Here is a 21,010-nt window from a genome sequence, read left to right as displayed (position 1 = left end):
ACTGTGTGAGATTAATTACACATTGTTCACAAATGTAGAAGTAAAGCATCAGTAAGTCAAACATAAGTTGTTTTAATTTGGTGTATCAGATTAACTTCAGATTTGTTCGTTCGATTTCTTGTCCGCTTAGTTACTTTATTAATCTGGGGTCGCCACAGGGGAGTGAACTGCCAACTTATGCAGCAAGTTTTTACACAGTGGATGCCATTCCAGCCGCAACCCATCTCTGGGAAACATCCACACACACATTCACACACACACACACACACACTTATACACTATGGACAATTTAGCCTACCCAATTCACCTGTACCGCATGTCTTTGGACTGTGGGTTAAACCGGAGCACCTGGAGGAAACCCACGCGAACACAGGGAGAACATGCAAACTCCACACAGAAACACCAACAGAGCCGAGGCTTGACCCAGCGACCTTTTTGCTGTGAGGCGACAGCACAACCTATTGCGCCACTGCTTTGCCCCTAACTTCAGATTACATTTATGAATTTGGTAGACACTTTAATAAAGCTGAAAGTACATTTTAGCGGTTTTAGCATTGTAATGATGCCTTACAAATATCGTGTTGCCAATTCTCCTATGCTGTTCATCTGGACTTAAAAAAACATTTATTAAGCTAGTTTAGACAACTGTTTTTAGTTTTTTTTTTGCTGAACACTCAGCCATACAAGCTGTTGGTGCAACTATAAACCAGTCTGGGCTAGCTACAGCTGTTTTTCTGGGAAGGCAGTGTCTTGATAATGATGATGTGCTTGAATGAACTCTTGGAAATGGCAGGATTAGCTTATGAGGTGGAGGATCAAGGTTGTTTTTGTTCGGATGGGAGTGTGTGGGAGACTCCTGAAAATGGTAGGTACATTCAAACATGCAAGGACAGCTCCTGACATGTTGCCGCTGGCATGTATCTGGGATTCTGTATGTTGATAATGCTGGGGGCATTTATGAATGTTTTGGCAGTGTACATGTGTCATCTTGCATCCATTTAAACAGGAACTGGCAATCAGTCAAGGTTGAGTGCAGTTTCTGTAAACATTATGCAGCATTTTCTTAGTGGCTTGAAATGCTAGTGAGTGTCCACTAGGTGGTATGTGTGGTGCAAAAATGTACTGTAGTAAAAGAACTGTAGTGTAATGGATTTGGGTGAGCATCAAGTGAAAATCCAGACTAAAAGATTTCCACATCATTCGGACATACAAAATAAACAAGGCTTAAATGAATCTTTGACTTTCAGGTGCATCTCAGTTGTTAATCTGGCAGATGGGGGTAATTTCCTTAAATATATTAGAAAATCTACTTAACTGGCAGCCGAACCTTCCAGTTCAAAGAAGTGATAATAAACTGTTTAAAAGTAAAAAATCTCAGAGAGCAGGTTCTCTAGAACCTGAAGGGAGAAACTGGCCATTCCAAATCTGATCTGTAGCATATTTCATCTTTACTATGTCACTCACCAATCAAACTCTCCAAAAAGACTGGTCATTTATGAAAGGTAAATGCAAAAGAGGTCAAAATCTCAGTAGTCAATCAGTTCAACACTGCATTTGGAATTGCTCATCAGTTCAGTTGACAGGATAAGGATCTGTCTCAGCATATATACCGTTAACACTTTCTGTAAATTACACAGAATTTAACTTTAAATTGAACTGTATTTTACTGTAGAACAGTTGTACAGTGTAGTACTGTATTTTAAAGTTGCATTGTGGGAAATATCCCATTGGCACCATTAAAATACAGTATTTTTTAATGTGCTGTAAATGTAAATACAGTATTTATACTATAATTAGATTTACAGTAGGTCACTGGCGAATGGCTGCCAGTAAGTTACTGTAAATTCTGCAGGACATTTTTTTTACAGTGTAGTGTCTCAACATTTAAAAGGATCTAGATTGAAAGCCCGGTCAATAACAACCAAACCTCTCATCAACAAAAAAACCCCCAAAATGTTAGGACAGTTAGACTAAAGCCTGCTTAATTAATTTATTTATTTTGTGTCGAGTGATTACTGTAACCCATTGCACATACTTTGCTGGTAACAGATGCAGCTGTGAGAATTTTAAACTTGTCTGTTCTGCTCTGGCAATAACAACTTTGAAACAGTAGTAGGCAGTGGGGTTTCTATTTTACACAGTGTAGAGCTTCTTAACCAGTGTTTTGAACTTATGCTGGATATGTATGTGATGCTACTGTAGAAGGAAGTAAGGAAGAAAGAAGAGGGAACCAACAAACAACTTTAATCATAAAAATAAGCAAAACAGAAATATCCATCCCGAGGTCCCCCATGGGACTAGACACACGATAAACACTCCAGTCACTACCCAGGTAACAAAGAATTCTGGCCCAGATTTGACATAAATCTGGCACAGCAGGTATTCATCCAGCACTGGCACACAGCATGTGGGCCAAACATGGCCCTGGTTTGGCAGAGATGACACCGTCTTTAAGGCGGTAAACAAAACTTGAGCCAAATGTAAAATGTAGTATCTGGCCTAGATGGTAAAAATTGATATGTGGGCCATGTAAGTTTGGCCTATCTTGAACCACATTTAAAATACATTTTTATTATTTTCAAAAAAAAAAAAAATTCTACCAATCAGGTCACATTGAGAAAAAGCACGTCCATAGCACATCTAAAGTGCAGTGATTCATGTGTTTACCAATTTCATTGTAATCGTGACACACCAACATATTTGGCCCAGTACAGGCTCAGTTATAGGTTATTAACTTGGCTGAGACTTAGGCCCAGATATGGTCCACCCTTTTCTGAATGCTACACTTGGTCCAGTCATGTACCCTAATTCACTGCGGCATGTGGGCAAAATTAATGTGATTGTGTTGGCCAGAGCTGGGCCAGAGATTGGACTGTCTCTCCACTCCACCAATAGCTGGTGTGTGGTGAGCGCACTGGCGCCGTTGTCCTGTGGCTGCCGTCGTATCATCCAAGTGGATGCTGCACACTGGTGGTGGTGTGGAGAGACCCCCCTCATGATTGTAAAGCGCTTTGGGTGTATGGCCATACACGATAAATGCGCTTTATAAATACACATTATATTACAAAATACACATTACAGAGATATTTTGCTGTGTGGGTAGCTTTACTTCTGTCCCATGGCTCTCGGCTCCACCCAAACATCAATAGAACCAAGCTGACCAATCACTGATCTTGCACTCTAGCATCCCCACTAGTGTGTATTACTGTTGTTCGAGAAGTGCAGGTCAGGAGCAGGGTCTGTGACAGTGCAAAGGCTGCACTGGAACTACAATGTTTAGAAGGATAAATTGGCCTCTTAACTTTTGCTGAGGACCATGTTGTGTGAACAGAGAACAGGTCCAAATGTCACTTAAAAAGTAAAGCAAGTGTATAATATTTGGGTGCCATGGGAAACATTTTTTTTTTATCTCAAACTTAGCTCTGCCTGATAGACTGAACCCATAGTGGGAAAAAATCAGTGAAAATTGAAAAAGTGTAATGGTTTGAAAGGTTTTCTTTCAGCATTAGCAGCAGCAGGAATTTGGAATATTATACATCTACATGGCAATAGTGAATAGTTTATCTTTTTAGGGATGTGACTAGTGATGTTATGTGAAAGACTAGAGATGTCATGTGAGAAATTAATGATGTCTTAATCATAAGACTGCCTTTATTTTAGAGTACCAAAGTCTAGAGGGGCAGTATGAATTGTAGAATCCACAGATGCAGAACCACTGTGGGTCAGTCATCCTTTTTAGTGAAAGGTTCACGTCTATAGAATGCCATGCCTGTTAATTTAAAGTTACAGGCATTTATCAGAAATCACAGTTTTTTTTTTTTCTGTAAAGCTGAAAGAATTGTTAAAATATTTACAGCAATGTGAACATTAAATATATTATATCAGGTTGGGCAGGTTTACATTTCTCTTTAGTGTGCACATTGACTTACTTTTATGTTTGTGGCTCTGTATATACTGTGCGTGTTTGTTTTTATTTGTACTGCTTTTATTTGTTGATTTTTTATGTAAAACCAGAGGGCTGCAAATTAGCTTCATGATAAATGCCCTATGTACGCGGTATCGGTTGTCTTTGTATAACAATGTCAAGTGTATTGTCCTAGTTAAATATACAAACAGATAAATAAAGCTAAAATGGAACTGTAAACCTCTTTATTTACTTTGCAATTGTAAGATTTGACTCATCCCTCTAACCAGCAAAAAAAAAAAAAACAATTGACACTCATTTCCTTTGACAAAATATTTATTTCTAATATTTTTAAATTCAAAGTAATGCTTCAGAAATCATTTTGCTGGATTGTTGTGTTTGTCATAGCTGTGAATAAATACTTCCATCAGGACATTGTCAGCTGGAGATAGTAATAGTAATATTCTATGTACCACATAGAAACCTACTTTCTTGATGAACTTTATCTAAGATCTAATTACAATAGCAGCAGTTTTCAAAAGTTTGTTGGTAGCATTTAATTTCTCTTGGTGTAAGATTCGTACAGAGAAGCGAGCTGGTCCTTCAGGTTCTGTGCATAGGGGTCCAGCTTCTCTTTAAGGTCTTCAGCGTAGGGTGTAAGACTCTGCTGGACCATCTGGGCTCTCTCTCTAATCTGGACCTGCAGATCCTCGGTCAGGGGAGTCACGGTCTTCTGGAACTCCTGCAGATGCTGGTCCACTTTCTCCTTGAGTTCAGCAGTGTAGGGCTCCAGCTGAACCTGCAGCTCCTTCACGCTCTGCTCCAGGTTTCCTCTCAGCTCCTCGCTCTTCTGGAGCAGAGTGGCCTTCAGGGTTTCAGAATCCAGGGAGTCAGCATATGGAGCCATGGCCGCCCTGAGCTCCTCCACTCTCTGCTGGATCTGGCTCTTCATGTTGTCAGCATAGGGCTCGAGTTTCTCTCTCACGTTGATCAGGTCCTGGCCCAGACGCTCCCTCAGCACTTCAGTCTCCTTGGTGATTTTGTTCATCAGCTCTTCAGTCAGAGGATCCACCTGTTTCTTGAGGACAACGGCGTATTCACTGGCCATATCAGCACTCTGGGTCAGTCTTTCACTGTGAGGTGGAGAAGAACATTTGAGTTTCATTCAGAAATACTCTAAATAATGATGTCCAGCAGGTAAATGTTCTTGACTTACTTGACTTCCTGACCCAGTTGAGACTCTCTGATCATCTTGACGGTTTCCTCTGCGGTTTGTGTTGCTTTAGAAACATAGCTCCAGAATGCATCTGTCAGCTGCTCCAGCTGAGGTTTGGGCTCATCAGCATAGAAAAGATTGGCCTGGCAGCCTGTTAATGGAACACTTTCCATTAATCAAATGGCATTGTTAATTCAGAAACATGTTTTAACTGAAACCTTTTTTAAAGGAATGATTTTTTTTTTAAATATCAGTATACCTGTAAATACAGCAAGTGCAAAGACCACAAGAACCTTCATGATGTTGACTGAAGTCGCTAGTCTGTAAATAAAAGACTTTTATTCATTTTAAATAAACGTCAATTTATCTGATTTTCTGAATAATAGTCTGTCCTCTTACCTGTGCTGCTTAGCTTTAATTGACGCTGTCCTGTTGAGGAACAAGTGTGAAGGTGAGTAGTTCCAATCTATATTTATATAGCACGGGGAGGTGACTGCTGTAGTGGAAACCCAAAGTCCAGTAGGTAGTGCCGTGCTGTCACTAATCCACATCATAACGCCCTGAACTGCAGCTATTATCACCAAAGATTCCTGAATTCAATACAGATCTCTTTACTACAGTAAACTGCACTAGTAAATGCTAAATAGATTTTTTTTAGATGAACAATGACAATTCAATAGAATCTACAAGTAGAAGAGTTAATAGAGATATAACCTTTCAGGCTTTTGGGTTTTAAAAAGCCTAAAAGACATCCAAGCATAGTATCGTAGCTAAAACAAGACTGTAAAAATACCCTGTCAGTAAAGATTTAATATATATTCAACAATTAGTTTTTCCAGTATATTCAGTGTTTAGTCATTCATTCTTTTTTATTTTATTTGATGACTACTTTATTTTTGGACTGTTCAAAGATTTCTGTTTTTCACTCACAACTCAAATTTAGCCTTGTCTTAACCACAGTGTCTGACTATGACGTTAGACGTCTTTTTAAAAACAAATTTGCTTGATTGGAGGAAATTATGTGTCTTTTTTTTTTTTTTTTGAGTGTTTCTAAAGATAGTATGACTATCTAATTGTGTGTGTGTGTGTGTGTGTGTATGTGTGTGTGTGTGTGTGTGTGTGTGTATGTGTGTGTGTGTGTGTGTGTGTGTGTGTGTGTGTGTGTGTGTGTGTGTGTGTGTGTGTGTGTTAAATAGTTACAAGCTATCCAAGTATAGACAATTTCATTTAAAGTTAAAAAAATGTCATGGAAGCATCCATTTACGTAACAACAATCAGAGGTACTCATAATCCATAAAACCAGACAGAAGCTGATTTTGAACCTTTAAACTAATAACAGTAACAAATGATACCAGACTTTGTTCGCCTCCTGATAAGATTTGCCACATCACACAAAGAGATGTGTTTCTGATTCTGGATAAATCTATGAACTTTAAGATGGTTAATATATATTCTGTTGTTATGCTTAAATGATTGCAGTAGGTCAGCTTCTTTTAAATATCCTGTCCAGGGTTAATAATAACAATTGAACCCAATTGATTCTTAGGAGGAGGAATGATCACAGTAAGAGATCATTAATGTAACACTGTCCAGGTTACGTATGCCTGTTAAACACATAGAGATAAGGGCATTTGTTTGATCCAGAATCACTGCTTCTGAAGAATGTCTTACCTTCATAACTTACAGAGTACATTGGAGGCAAAAGGCAGCACGTAGTGATAATCGTTGAGTTTCATAATTTTTAAATAATTTTCTCTTGGTCTGGTTGGAGCAGTTTTTTCTTATTCATTTATTCATTTTCTTTTTGGCTTAGTCCCTTTATAAATCTGGGGTCGACACAGCGGAATGGACCACCAACTTAACCAGCATATGTATTACTCAGCGGAAGCCCTTCTGGGAAACCTCCATGCACACTTATTCACACTCACACACTATGGACAATTTATTTTATTCAATTCAGCTGTACCACATGTCTTTGGACTGTGGGGGAAACCCACACGGTAAGAACATGCAAACTCCACACAAATGCCAACTGACCCAGCCGAGGCTCGAACCAGAGCTGTGCTGTGAGGCAAACATGCTACCCACTGCGCCACCGACCTTACAGCCTTTTTTTTTCCTAGCTTAGCACTAAGCATTGAATCGGATTAGACCATTAGCCAAAATTTACTATATTAATGCTTGACTCTTCTGTAGCAGGCTTTGGTGCGGTACCATGGCTTCAGCCAGCTCAATGATATTATGCATCGCTGTTACCTTGTGACCTAATTTTGCGTACTTCTTTTTATTGCACCTGGTGCAACCATGTAATGGCAACAATTTCCTTGATTATTATGCCAGAATGAGAGTATAGTTCCAAACCATATTGACCTAAAATTAGCAACTTTTAATTTTCTGTTGGCTTTAGTACACAATGTAACTGCAGAACATTCATTCATTTTCTTTTCAGCTTAGTCCCTTCTTTAATCTGGGGTCGACACAGCGGAATGTTGGCGACTTATCCAGCATATGTTTTATGCAGCGGATGTCCTTCCAGCTGCAACCCATCTCTGGGAAACATCCATATACACATTCATTCACTCTAATACACTACAGACAATTTAGCCTACCCAATTCACCTATAGCGCATGCCTTCGGACTGTGGGGGAAACCTGAGCACCTGGAGTAAACCCACGCGAACATGAAAAGAACATGCAAACTCCACACATGCCAACTGACCCAGCCGAAGTGTGAACCAGCGACCATCTTGCTGTGAGGCACAGCACTAACTACTGCGCCACCACGTTGCCAACTGCAGAACAGTGATCCTTAATAATAGTACAATTATTGAATAATTTTTTTTTTTTTTCCATTTTGGAGTGGGACGCTAATGGTTCAATCTGATACAATGATTATTAAAATAAGTTAAAAATGCTCCAATTAGACCCAGAGATCAGCTGAATTGATTAAAAAACTTGTGAAATCTTGAGTATTCCTTCAAGTTAGATTTTTTTCTCAAGTTGTAATGAATCATTTCTTCTTGGGCTAAATGAAAGTACAATCTAGAATCTAGAAATTGTGTTTGTTGAGTAAAGGTGGAAGCACACGGTACAATATACAGTATAGTAGTTCTTTAAAATTGTTTCTTATCAGACTGTTAGACCCAGCTACTGTGTAAGCCCTGTCACACTTTGGGATCACAGTTCTTATTATTGTCAGACTGTACATTCAACTCCTTTAAACCAGACATACTGTAGAGACGAAGTCTAAAGTTCAACATCATAAACCCTCTGAATGCCCTGCAAAACATGGAATATGCCTAGTCAAATGAGCCAATTGAATAAACTCCAGCATGCAAACTTTTGAACAGTGATTTCCCTTTTAAAACGTAATCTGAACTGTCTGTTTCATATTTTGTCTGGTCTTCTGTTAATCTCAGAACATGGTAGATCAGGATCTAGATTTAAAGTATTAAATAAAAGTACAAACTAAACTCTAAAACAGAACAGAATACTGATTATAATAAATTGTATATGAAGAGTTCAGATGCAAAAAAAAAAAACTGACACAATGCTATCTGAAATGTTATTCTAAAATAGCATTTTTATTAGACTCTTGTGTGTAACCAGCTTGCAAAATTCATGTGGCTCAAATCCGGCCCACACCACTTACATCCGGCCCACATAGCACCTGGAAGGACGACACTTTGCGATCAGCTCCTGTTTGCTATGGCCACAATTAAGACATAGCAGTAGTACATATCAGCCAGTATTCAACCAAATGAACTAGAACTGACCCTATTTAGGGCCACAGTTTGCTTTTATTCTCGCCCAGATCTGGCCTACACCGTACACTTGCTGGGTGTGGCAAAGTACAAAAATCCCAGCATGCATTGCAGTATGAATACATTCTGTAGCTTATTGATGCAACAGTTTTCATTATTTGCTTTTGATTCTCAGTGGTGTACAGTAACTAATTACAAATACTCAACTTACTGTAATTGAGTAGTTTTTCTCAGAAATTGTAATTTACTAAGTAGTCTTAAAAATTTATACTTTTCCTTGAGTACATTTTTAGTACATCTGTACTTTTACTCTCACTACTTTCCTATAACCTGCAGTCACTACTTTATTTTTTCTTGTTTATGGGATTTAGAAAAATCAGTCCTGTAATTCCAGTCCAGTCAAATCACACATAGAAGGTAAATTGCATTATAATGAACTACTTTAAGACATGTGCACTTTACATTGCAGCAAACTGTTTGGAAGAATTAAGTGTCCAAGAAGGTGTTCAAAATCATTTCACGCATTGACCCAGAGACTATTTAGATCAGGGATGCCCAAACCCAGGCTGTTTCTCAATTTCAAGAACACAAAGAATGGACTTGGGTTCTTGTGGAGATCAGTCTTGCCAGGTGTCCTTGGAATAACGAGACCACGAGGACAGAGAACGTGTCCTTTGAGAAATTAGATGCTGCCTTCTTCCTGATGGTCACGTGACCTTCACACGTTTTAAATGGTAAATTATTTAAACATTACAGCATTCATACCACGATTTATTGTTTTCCCCCTTTTTAAAATATATACTTTGCATAAAAACATTATCAATATACTCTGCACAATATAAATAAAACAGATTTTAATACGAAATTCAGCAAACAAACACCTTAATGTGTTTATTCCTTTGTCCATGGAAATGTTTACTTTTACTGTTTCATTTAGGGAAACTCCTGAGGTAAATAAGTTAAACCTCTGAACTTTAATAATAAATCTAGATAAAATGCTGGCTTCCCACCTCCAGTCGCAATGACTTCTGGGACTTCCAGAGCGAGCTCGGTGCTCAAGTCTGCTTCGGTGTGTCCTTGATATAAAGATGATGATGTTACACAAGGACACAAGACCACTGAAGAATGGATATTGGGAAACAGCCACAGTCCTGGAGGGCCGATGTCCTGCAGATTTTAGCTCCAACTTGCCTCAACACACCTGCACGGATATTTCTAGAAAGCCTAGCATGAGATTGATTAGCTAGCCCAGGTGCATCTAATTGGGATTGGAACTAAACTTTGCATGACACTGGCCCTCCAGGACCGAGTATGGGCCAACCTAAAACCAACCAAATATCAACGTCTAATGATGTTACAGCTTGACATTGTATCAACGTTACCACTATGACATCTATCAGATGTGAATTTTGGTTGCCATAAGTGATGAATAAATGTCAGTATTTGATGTCAATATGGCATTGGTTTAAGATGTTGGCTTGACATTGGATTTCGTTCACTTTCTAACAACCTAAAATCAACCAAATATCAACGTCATTTGATGTCATTATTGGACATCAAAATAATGTCCTTAGACGCTGACATTGAATTTTGGTCACTTGACATCACCACCTAAATCTAACCTAATATTAACGTCTAGTGACATTGTGTGCCTGCTGGGCAGTAACTAAATGCACTACAGAATGTTACGTTTACACACACACATCCACAAGTTACATGTAAATGCATCAACTTTTAACAGCATAATACTCACTACTCATGAGTACTTTTAAAAGGGCTACTTTATACTTCTACTTTGAGTAATATTTACAATAGTTACTTTTACTCTACTCACACTACATTTTTAGGCAAGTAATGGTACTTTTACTTAAGTATGCTTTTTCAATACTCTTTCCATCACTGTTGATTCTGCAGTTTATGTAGACGTTGTTGATTTTATCAGTTTTAGTATCCTGTTTGTGATGTTTATGGGTTTTGTTCATTTTGTTGATTGTCTCCATTGTTGTGGTTCATACTCTGATTACTGATGTCTCCGTGAGCACAAGATGAACCATATAGGTTTTTTTAGCTTATAAACCTTCATAATTCTGTGACATGGGCAAACATGTTATTAAATTACTTTTAATAATGGATTAAACATTGGTTAACAGTAGTGAATTATATATTTTCATCACAGGTTGTGCCTCACTTAATTTTATTTGTTTATTTATTTATTTGTTTAATTCTTTACTTGTTTATTTATTTTTATTATTATTATTTACTTGTCAGAGTTTTTAAAAGTTACAGCAGACCAAAGACAATTTATATTAAGAGGTTCACGGCTATGAGCCCAACTAAAATAAACACTTTTCTCCATGATGGTGACTTTAGTCTATGTTTCTTTATTTTATAACCCATTATCTTTAGATGTGTTTTACTGTTTCTTGAGCACTCAATAGTGTAGACACTTGGATTTTGCTGTGGGGTTTAAATGATTAAATGTTTGAGCTGTAAAAACACAGTAAAATGTATTTTAAACAGTAATATACTGTGAATGTAAACTACAGGAGTGGACTGTTAAAACACATTATGTGGCTGACAACCCAGCTGCTAGTTTTTTTCTGTAAATTTACAACAAAAAGTTTCACAATGTATAATTACCACCCATATCTGCCATGTCAAAGAGCTATGGTTTGACCTCTATAATTATCAACCCTTTAATGACCCCGTACTGTTCCGAATATTCACCAAAAGTAGTCCGCATATGTTTCAGGATAACTGGGCCACATTTGCCTTATCTTCTTTGGGTCGTTTTAGGCTCACAGCCACAAAAGCCAGAGCCCACTTCAAATATTCGCTAAAAGTGGGCCATATTTGATTTAGGATAACTGCACCACATTTGCCATATCTTCTCTTGGCCACTATAGACTTAAATTCACATTATCCATAGCTTACTGTGCCAAAGTACACCAAAAGTGGCCCACATATGTTTTAAAATAACTGGGCCACATTTTTCATGCCTTCTCTGGGTCACTATAGGCTCCCGGCTGCATTAGCCAGAGTTTACTGTGCCAAATATTTGCCAAAAGTGGCCCACATATGTTTTAAAATAACTGGGCCACATTATGTTCACAGCCACATTAGCTAGAGCTTATTGTGCCAAATATTTGCCAAAAGTGGCCCATATTTGTCTTAAGATAACTGGGCCACATTTGCACTTACACATGTAGCCACTTTAGGTTTAGACCCAGATTACCCTTAAATGACTAGGCCACATTTTTGCCAACTGTTGTCCACATTTGTCCTCCATTATTTGGGCCAAATTTATCATTTTCCACATGGGCCACATTAGGCTCACATTCAGATTGCATTTTGCCATAAGTGCCAAATCTTTGCCTTAAATGGCCCATATATGAATTGGAATAGTTGCCCCCCCCCCCCCTTTGCCATTGGGCCACTTAATTTTGTCTAGGCCGAAGAAAGACCATTAGTGCCGCATAACTGCCTAGTGTGGCCCTTATTCGTATGCTATCTGGGTAGGTTAAGTAATTGTACTTTTATGACAAAGAATAAGTTCTTCTTATGATCTTCAAAGTTAAATAACCCAACATAAACAAGGGAAGCTGAGAATGACGCTCATTTTTGATGAAAGTTTTAGATGTTGCGGTTTTTGCGTTTTTGCGTGTGTATAAAATGTATGGTGTGTATATGTATAGAGTGTATCATGTGTGTATGTGTATATAGAGTGCCATGTGTGTATATGTATAGAATGTATCTTGTGTGCATATGTGTTTCATGTGTGAGTGATGTCCAGTAGCTCAGTGGTTGCTTGACTCTCCTCTCACAAGACCTGAGTTCTATCCCAGACCCTAAAAGGAGTGTATCATGTGTGTATGTGTATGGAGTATATCATGAGTGTATCATGTGTGTATATTTATGGAGTATATCATGAGTGTATCATGTGTGTATATGTATGGAGTATATCATGAGTGTATCATGTGTGTATATGTATAAAGTATATTGTAGCAGCCCTTGATTTCCTTTAAATGAAGCAGAGAGTCTCAGATTTACAATGAATTCCTACACATTTACAGTGCATCATCATGCGTTTGCACACAGTTCACAACAAATGAGCTATGCAAAGCAACCTACCTAACAATAATTCATTCAGTTGACAATTTCAAAACAAAATAGTTTTCAAAAATAGACCATTTAGACATTTACATAATAACTTTTCATAAATCAAACACAAACATAAGTTACACACCTCACTGCGCTCACCAAGGGGTGCTAGCTTTAAACACATAGCTTAGTGTTGGTAATCTGATGGTGATGGTAATCTGGCTTAACAGTTCACACGAATATAAACATGAGATATTGCAAAAAAACAAAACAAAAAAAAACATTATAATGCATATAATCGTGCTTAGAGAACTTGCATTCATTTACATTTGTCACAGGAATTTATCACCAAGCTTCTGAGATGAGAGCGTTTTGATGAGTGCGGCATAGTAGGGTTATACAGGTTCCGAGGTTTGCTTTAAAGCCATTAACCTGAATTAGGTGAGTGAGGATTAACGACCTATAGTGACCTCTTGTGGCCATTAACATATATTATGTGTGCATATGTAAAGAGTGTACGTGTAAAGAAAAATTGTTTCATGTGTGTATATGTATGGAGTATATCATGTGTGTATATGTAAACAGTGTATCATGTATGGAATTTATCGTGTGTATATGTATGAAGTGTATCTTGTGTGTCTGTATAGAGTGTATTATGTGTATATGTATAGAGTGCATATGTTGAGAGCAAATGTATAAAGTGTATCATGTGTGTATATGTATGGAATGTATCATGTGTATGGATTGTATCATGTGTGTACATGTATAGAGTGTTGTGTCATGTGTATAGGTATAGAGTGTATCTTGTGTAAATATGTATGATGTGTGTATGTATGGAGTGTATCATGTGTGTAGTTGTATATAATGTATCGTGTGTATATATAGAGAGTGTATCATGTATGCATATGCATGAAGTGTATCGTGTTTATATGTATAGAGTGTATCATGTAGGCATATGTATGGTGTGTATATGTATGGAGTGTATCATGTGTGTATATGTATAGAATGTATCATGTGTGTATATGTATAGAGTGTATCATGTGTGCATATATATATATATATATATATATATATATATATATATATATATATATATATATATATATATATATATATATATATATATGGAGTGTATCATGTGTGTTTATGTATGAAGTGTATCATGTATGGAATGCATCAGGAGTCCAAATGTATGGAGTGTATCATGTGTATGTATGTAAACAGTGTATATTTTTAGAGTGTATCATGTGTGTAGATGTATAGAGGGTTATGTGAGTATAGGTATAGTGTATCATGTGTGCATATGTATGGCCTGTTTTTATATGGAGTGTATCATGTGTGTATATGTATAGAGGGTTATGTGTGTATAGGTATAGAGTATCATGTGTGTATATGTATTGTGTGTATTTATATGGAGTATATTGTGTGTATATGTAAACAGTGTATCAAGTGTATAGGTATAGAGTGGATCATGTATGGAATGTATCATGTGTCTATGTATAAACTGTCATGTGTGCATATGTGTAGAATGTGTGTATATGTATGGAGTGTATCATTTGTGCATATGTATGGAAAGTATCATGTGTCTATATGTATAGAGTGTATCATGTGTGCATGTGTGGTGTATCGTGTGTGTATGTATGATAAATTAAACATACACAATCCATACATATACACACATAAAATCCTGCAGAGTCTGGGATAGAACCCTGGTCTCTGGTGTGAGAGGAAACTGACTTTACCACTGAACCACTCATACATATACACACTCCATACATAGGCACGCATGATACACTCTATACATAGACACACGTGATACATTTACACTCCATACATTTCATACATATACACACTTCATACGTATGGATAAATATGTACACACATGATAAACTTCATACAAGCTATACATACAAACTCTATATATTTGTACACATGATACGAACTATACATAGACACACATGATACATTTACACTCCATACATATGCACACATGATACACTATACATACACACACCATACATTTTATACATATACAAAGTTCATACATATGGATAAATAATACACACATGATACACTTACACTCCATAGATATAAATATTATACAAACACACACTATATACATATGCACACATGCTACACTCCATATATATACAAACAATACATGTCTGGGATAGAACTCGGGTCGCTGGTGTGAGAGGAGACAAACTTTACCACTGAGCCACTAGAAGTTGAACAACATGACCGATACACTTCACACATAATACACTTTATTCATATGCACACATGATACATTTACACTCCATACATACATACACATGATGCACTCTATACACAGAAACACTCCATAAATATACACATGCTAAACAAATACATTTGTACACATGATACACTCCATACATATTTACACATGATACAAACTATACATAGACACACTCTATACATGCTACACTCCATACATAAATGATACAAACACACAATCCATACATATGCACGCATGCTACACTCTATACATAGACACACATGATATACATACACTCTATGCATGGACAAACATGATATACTTATACTCCATACATTTACATATTATACAAACACACTCCATACATATGAACACATGCTACACTCTATACATAGACACACACCATACCTATACAAACGATACACATGATTAAAACTATACATAGACACACTTGATACATTTACACTTTATACATATGCATACACTCCATACATAGACACACTCCATACATTTACACACAAGACACACAGTCCTGTCAGAAGCTGGGAAAAAACCCAGGTCGCTGGTGTGAGAGGAGACTGACTTTACCACTGAAACTGGAAGTCAATAAAAACAAAGACACACTCCATACATATGCACTCTATACATAGACACACAATAAACTCTATATATTTGTACACATAATACGAACTACACATAGATACACATGATACACTTACACTCCAAAAATATGTACACATGATACACTCCATACATATGCACACTATACTCAAACACACATGATACATTTACACTCCATACTAGGGATGTAACCGTATTGTAAATACCGTCATACCGCAATAGCAATTTTTTTCAATATTACCGTAGTCACATGACTCTATAAAACTATAGGTCTTCTGAGAAAATTTGCTCAGGCGAATGAAGCGATACATATGCACATGAAGCGATACATATGCACATGGATAAATTATACTTACACAAACTCCATATATATACTCACATGAAACACTGTCAGATCACACAGAATCTCTGTCAGAGTCTGGGATAGAACCCGGGTCTCTGGTGTAAAAGGAAACTGACTTTACCACCGAGCCATTGGAAGTAGATGAACACAGCCGATACACTCTATGCATAGACACACATGATATACTTACACTCCATACATATACATTTTATACAAACACACACTCCATACATATGCACACATGCTACACTCTATACATAGACACACTCCATGCATATACAAACGATACACTCTATACATATCAAAGTCAAAGTCAGCTTTATTGTCAATTCAGCAACATGTACAAGACATATAGAGAATTAAAATTGCGTTACTCTCAGACCCAAGGTGCTTAACATTAATATAAAAAATATATATAAAAAAAAGTAGTTATGTAGTATATGTACACATGATAAAAACTGTACATAGACACAAATGAATCATTTACACTTAATACATATGCCTACACTCTATACATTTAAATGTAACATATGCACACAAGATACAATCTATACATAGACACATAGACTTGTCAGAGTCTGGGATAGAACCTAGGTGGCTGGTGTGAGAGGAGACTGACTTTACCACTGAGCCCATGGAAATTGATGAAAACAGATGATACACTCCACACATGATACACTCTATACATATGCACACATGATACATTTACATTCGATACATACATACACATGATGCACTCTATACACAGACATACATATACACATGCTAAACAAATACATTTGTACACATGATACACTCCATACATATTTACACATGATACAAACTAAACATAGACACACTTACACTCTATACATGCTACACTCCATACATATGCACATATGATACACTCTATACATATAGATAAATGATACAAACACACAATCCATACATATGTACAGTTGATACACTGCATACATATGCACGCTTGATACGCTCTATACATAGTCACACATGATATAAATACACTCTACGCATTGGAAAAACACGAGATATACTTATACTCCATACATTTACATATTATACAAACACACACTCCATACATATGCACACATGCTACACTCCATATGTTCCACATGATACACTCCTATCAGAATCTGGGATAGAACCCGGGTTTCTGGTGTGGAAGGACAATACACTCCACACCTACGCATGCATAACACGTCATACTCCATACATATGGAGACTATACATTTACACTCCATACATTTTATACATATGGATAAATGATACATACACAAATTCCATACATATACACATGACACACTCTATACATATACACACATGAAACACTCCTGTCAGAGTCTGGGATAGAGTCTCTGGTGTGAAAGGAGACCGACTTGACTACTGACCCAATGGAAGTTGATGAACGCAGACAATACACTCTATACACATACACTCCATACATACGCATGCATGACACTCCATACATATGTACACATGATACACTATATATATACACACACACACACACACACACACACACACACACACATGATACATTTACACTCCATACATACCATACATTTCATACATATACACACTCCATACATATGGATACATGATACATACTCACACTCCATACAGCATGTGGCAGGGACTTAATTACATCACGGACTTTAAAAGTGACAAATCCGCCACTGTAAACATTGCTGCATCTCTCCCGGACGAGCTTAACTCATTCTATGCCTGCTTTGAAGCCCAGGACAGCGCGCATACACTACGTGCCCCTGCGGCCGAAACCGCAACTGCCAGTACACTCTCTGTTTCTGTAGCGGACGTGAGGAGATCTTTCCGTCGTGTAAACATCCGGAAAGCCACGAGCCCAGTTGGCATCCCTGGACGTGTACTTTAAGCATGCGCACACCAGCTAGCAGGAGTTTTCACTGACATCTTTAACCTCTAGCTCTCTCTGTCTGTGGTTCTCACATGCTTTAAGACAGCTACTATTGTGCTCATGCCAAAATCAGCTAAAACCACATGCTTAAATGACTGGTGTCCGATTGCTTTGACACCAATCTTCAGCAAGTGCTTTGAGAAGCTGAATAAAACGCACATCTGCTCTGAACTGCCCGCTCACACTGACCCTCTGAAATTTGCATACAGGAATAACCACTCCACTGATGATGCAATTGCTTTTACCTTGCACACTCCTCTGTCTCACCTGGAAAACAAAAACACATATGTGAGAATGCTGTTTGTGGAATACAGCTCAGCATTCAACACCATAATGCCTGCTAAGCTGGTGGTGAAGCTCCAGGATCTGGGTCTTCACAGCTCTCTGTGCAACTGTATCCTGGACTTCCTGTCAGGCAGACGCCAGGAGGTCAGAATGAACAACATAACATCATCAACACTGATCCTCAACACTGGTGCTCCACAGGGCTGTGTTCTCAGCCCACTCCTGTACTCCCTGTACACACATGACTGTACAGCCAAACACAGCTCCAACGTCATCGTTAAATTTGCTGATGACACAACGGTGGTGGGCCTTATCACATATAATGATGAGACGGCCTACAAAGAGGAGGTGCACACTCTGACGCAGTGGTGTGAGGAAAACCACCTCTCACTCAACATCAGCAAAACCAAGGAGCTGGTGGTGGATTTCAGGAGAGAGAAGAGAGAACACGCACCCATCACCATCAACGGGACACCAGTGGAGAGAGTCAGCACTTTCAAGTTTCTTGGGGAGTCCACATCGCTGAGGATTTAACATGGATGGCTCACACAGACGCAGTGCTGAGGAAGACACAACAACGCCTCTTCTTCCTCAGGCGTCTGGTATGGAAATAGCACCAGCAGCAATCATAAAGGCTTACACAGGATTGTGCGAACTGCTGGACGGGAAGTAGGAGGTGAGCTTCCCTACCTCCAGGACACTCTATACATAGACACACTCCATACATTTACACACAAGACACACAGTCCTGTCAGAAGCTGGGAAAAAACCCAGGTCGCTGGTGTGAGAGGAGACTGACTTTACCACTGAAACTGGAAGTCAATAAAAACAAAGACACACTCCATACATATGCACTCTATACATAGACACACAATAAACTCTATATATTTGTACACATAATACGAACTACACATAGATACACATGATACACTTACACTCCAAAAATATGTACACATGATACACTCCATACATATGCACACTATACTCAAACACACATGATACATTTACACTCCATACTAGGGATGTAACCGTATTGTAAATACCGTCATACCGCAATAGCAATTTTTTTCAATATTACCGTAGTCACATGACTCTATAAAACTATAGGTCTTCTGAGAAAATTTGCTCAGGCGAATGAAGCGATACATATGCACATGAAGCGATACATATGCACATGGATAAATTATACTTACACAAACTCCATATATATACTCACATGAAACACTGTCAGATCACACAGAATCTCTGTCAGAGTCTGGGATAGAACCCGGGTCTCTGGTGTAAAAGGAAACTGACTTTACCACCGAGCCATTGGAAGTAGATGAACACAGCCGATACACTCTATGCATAGACACACATGATATACTTACACTCCATACATATACATTTTATACAAACACACACTCCATACATATGCACACATGCTACACTCTATACATAGACACACTCCATGCATATACAAACGATACACTCTATACATATCAAAGTCAAAGTCAGCTTTATTGTCAATTCAGCAACATGTACAAGACATATAGAGAATTAAAATTGCGTTACTCTCAGACCCAAGGTGCTTAACATTAATATAAAAAATATATATAAAAAAAAGTAGTTATGTAGTATATGTACACATGATAAAAACTGTACATAGACACAAATGAATCATTTACACTTAATACATATGCCTACACTCTATACATTTAAATGTAACATATGCACACAAGATACAATCTATACATAGACACATAGACTTGTCAGAGTCTGGGATAGAACCCAGGTGGCTGGTGTGAGAGGAGACTGACTTTACCACTGAGCCCATGGAAATTGATGAAAACAGATGATACACTCCACACATGATACACTCTATACATATGCACACATGATACATTTACATTCGATACATACATACACATGATGCACTCTATACACAGACATACATATACACATGCTAAACAAATACATTTGTACACATGATACACTCCATACATATTTACACATGATACAAACTAAACATAGACACACTTACACTCTATACATGCTACACTCCATACATATGCACATATGATACACTCTATACATATAGATAAATGATACAAACACACAATCCATACATATGTACAGTTGATACACTGCATACATATGCACGCTTGATACGCTCTATACATAGTCACACATGATATAAATACACTCTACGCATTGGAAAAACACGAGATATACTTATACTCCATACATTTACATATTATACAAACACACACTCCATACATATGCACACATGCTACACTCTATACATAGACACACTCCATACCTATAAAAATGATACACTCTATACATATGTACACATGATACAAACTATACATAGACACACTCCATACATATAAACACATGATACAAACTATACATAAACACACTTATGCTCCATGCATGCTACACTCCATACATATGCACATATGATACACACTATACTCCATACATTCTATACATATGTACTCACAACACATTTACACTCCATACATATGCAAACACGATACACAGACCTGTCAGAGTCTGGGATAGAACCCAGGTCACTGGTGTGAGAGGAGACTGACCTTACCACTGAGCCACTGGACTC

The 21,010-nt window shown here is 37.7% G+C and overlaps 1 protein-coding gene across 2 annotated transcripts; it reads right to left on the bottom strand.

Annotated features, from left to right (window-relative positions):
* Window positions 1-4,222: 4,222 nt before the first annotated feature.
* apoa4b.2 (apolipoprotein A4 b, tandem duplicate 2) lies at window positions 4,223-5,567 on the bottom strand. Of its 2 annotated transcripts, none has more exons than XM_087286140.1 (4): window positions 5,520-5,567; window positions 5,380-5,455; window positions 5,121-5,271; window positions 4,223-5,037 (listed from the first exon to the last, which is right to left on the bottom strand). In XM_087286140.1, exons 2-4 carry the CDS (start codon window positions 5,417-5,419, stop codon window positions 4,461-4,463), a joined length of 768 nt encoding a protein of 255 aa, XP_087142266.1. In that variant the 5' UTR covers window positions 5,420-5,455; window positions 5,520-5,567; the 3' UTR covers window positions 4,223-4,460.
* Window positions 5,568-21,010: the final 15,443 nt, after the last annotated feature.

Source organism: Danio rerio, chromosome 16, assembly GCF_052040795.2.
Source record: "Danio rerio strain M-AB ecotype USA chromosome 16, GRCz13ab, whole genome shotgun sequence".
NCBI classification, from domain to species: domain Eukaryota; kingdom Metazoa; phylum Chordata; class Actinopteri; order Cypriniformes; family Danionidae; genus Danio; species Danio rerio.
Note: the sequence above shows the minus strand (reverse complement) of the source record. Positions and strands in the feature narration are given on the sequence as shown.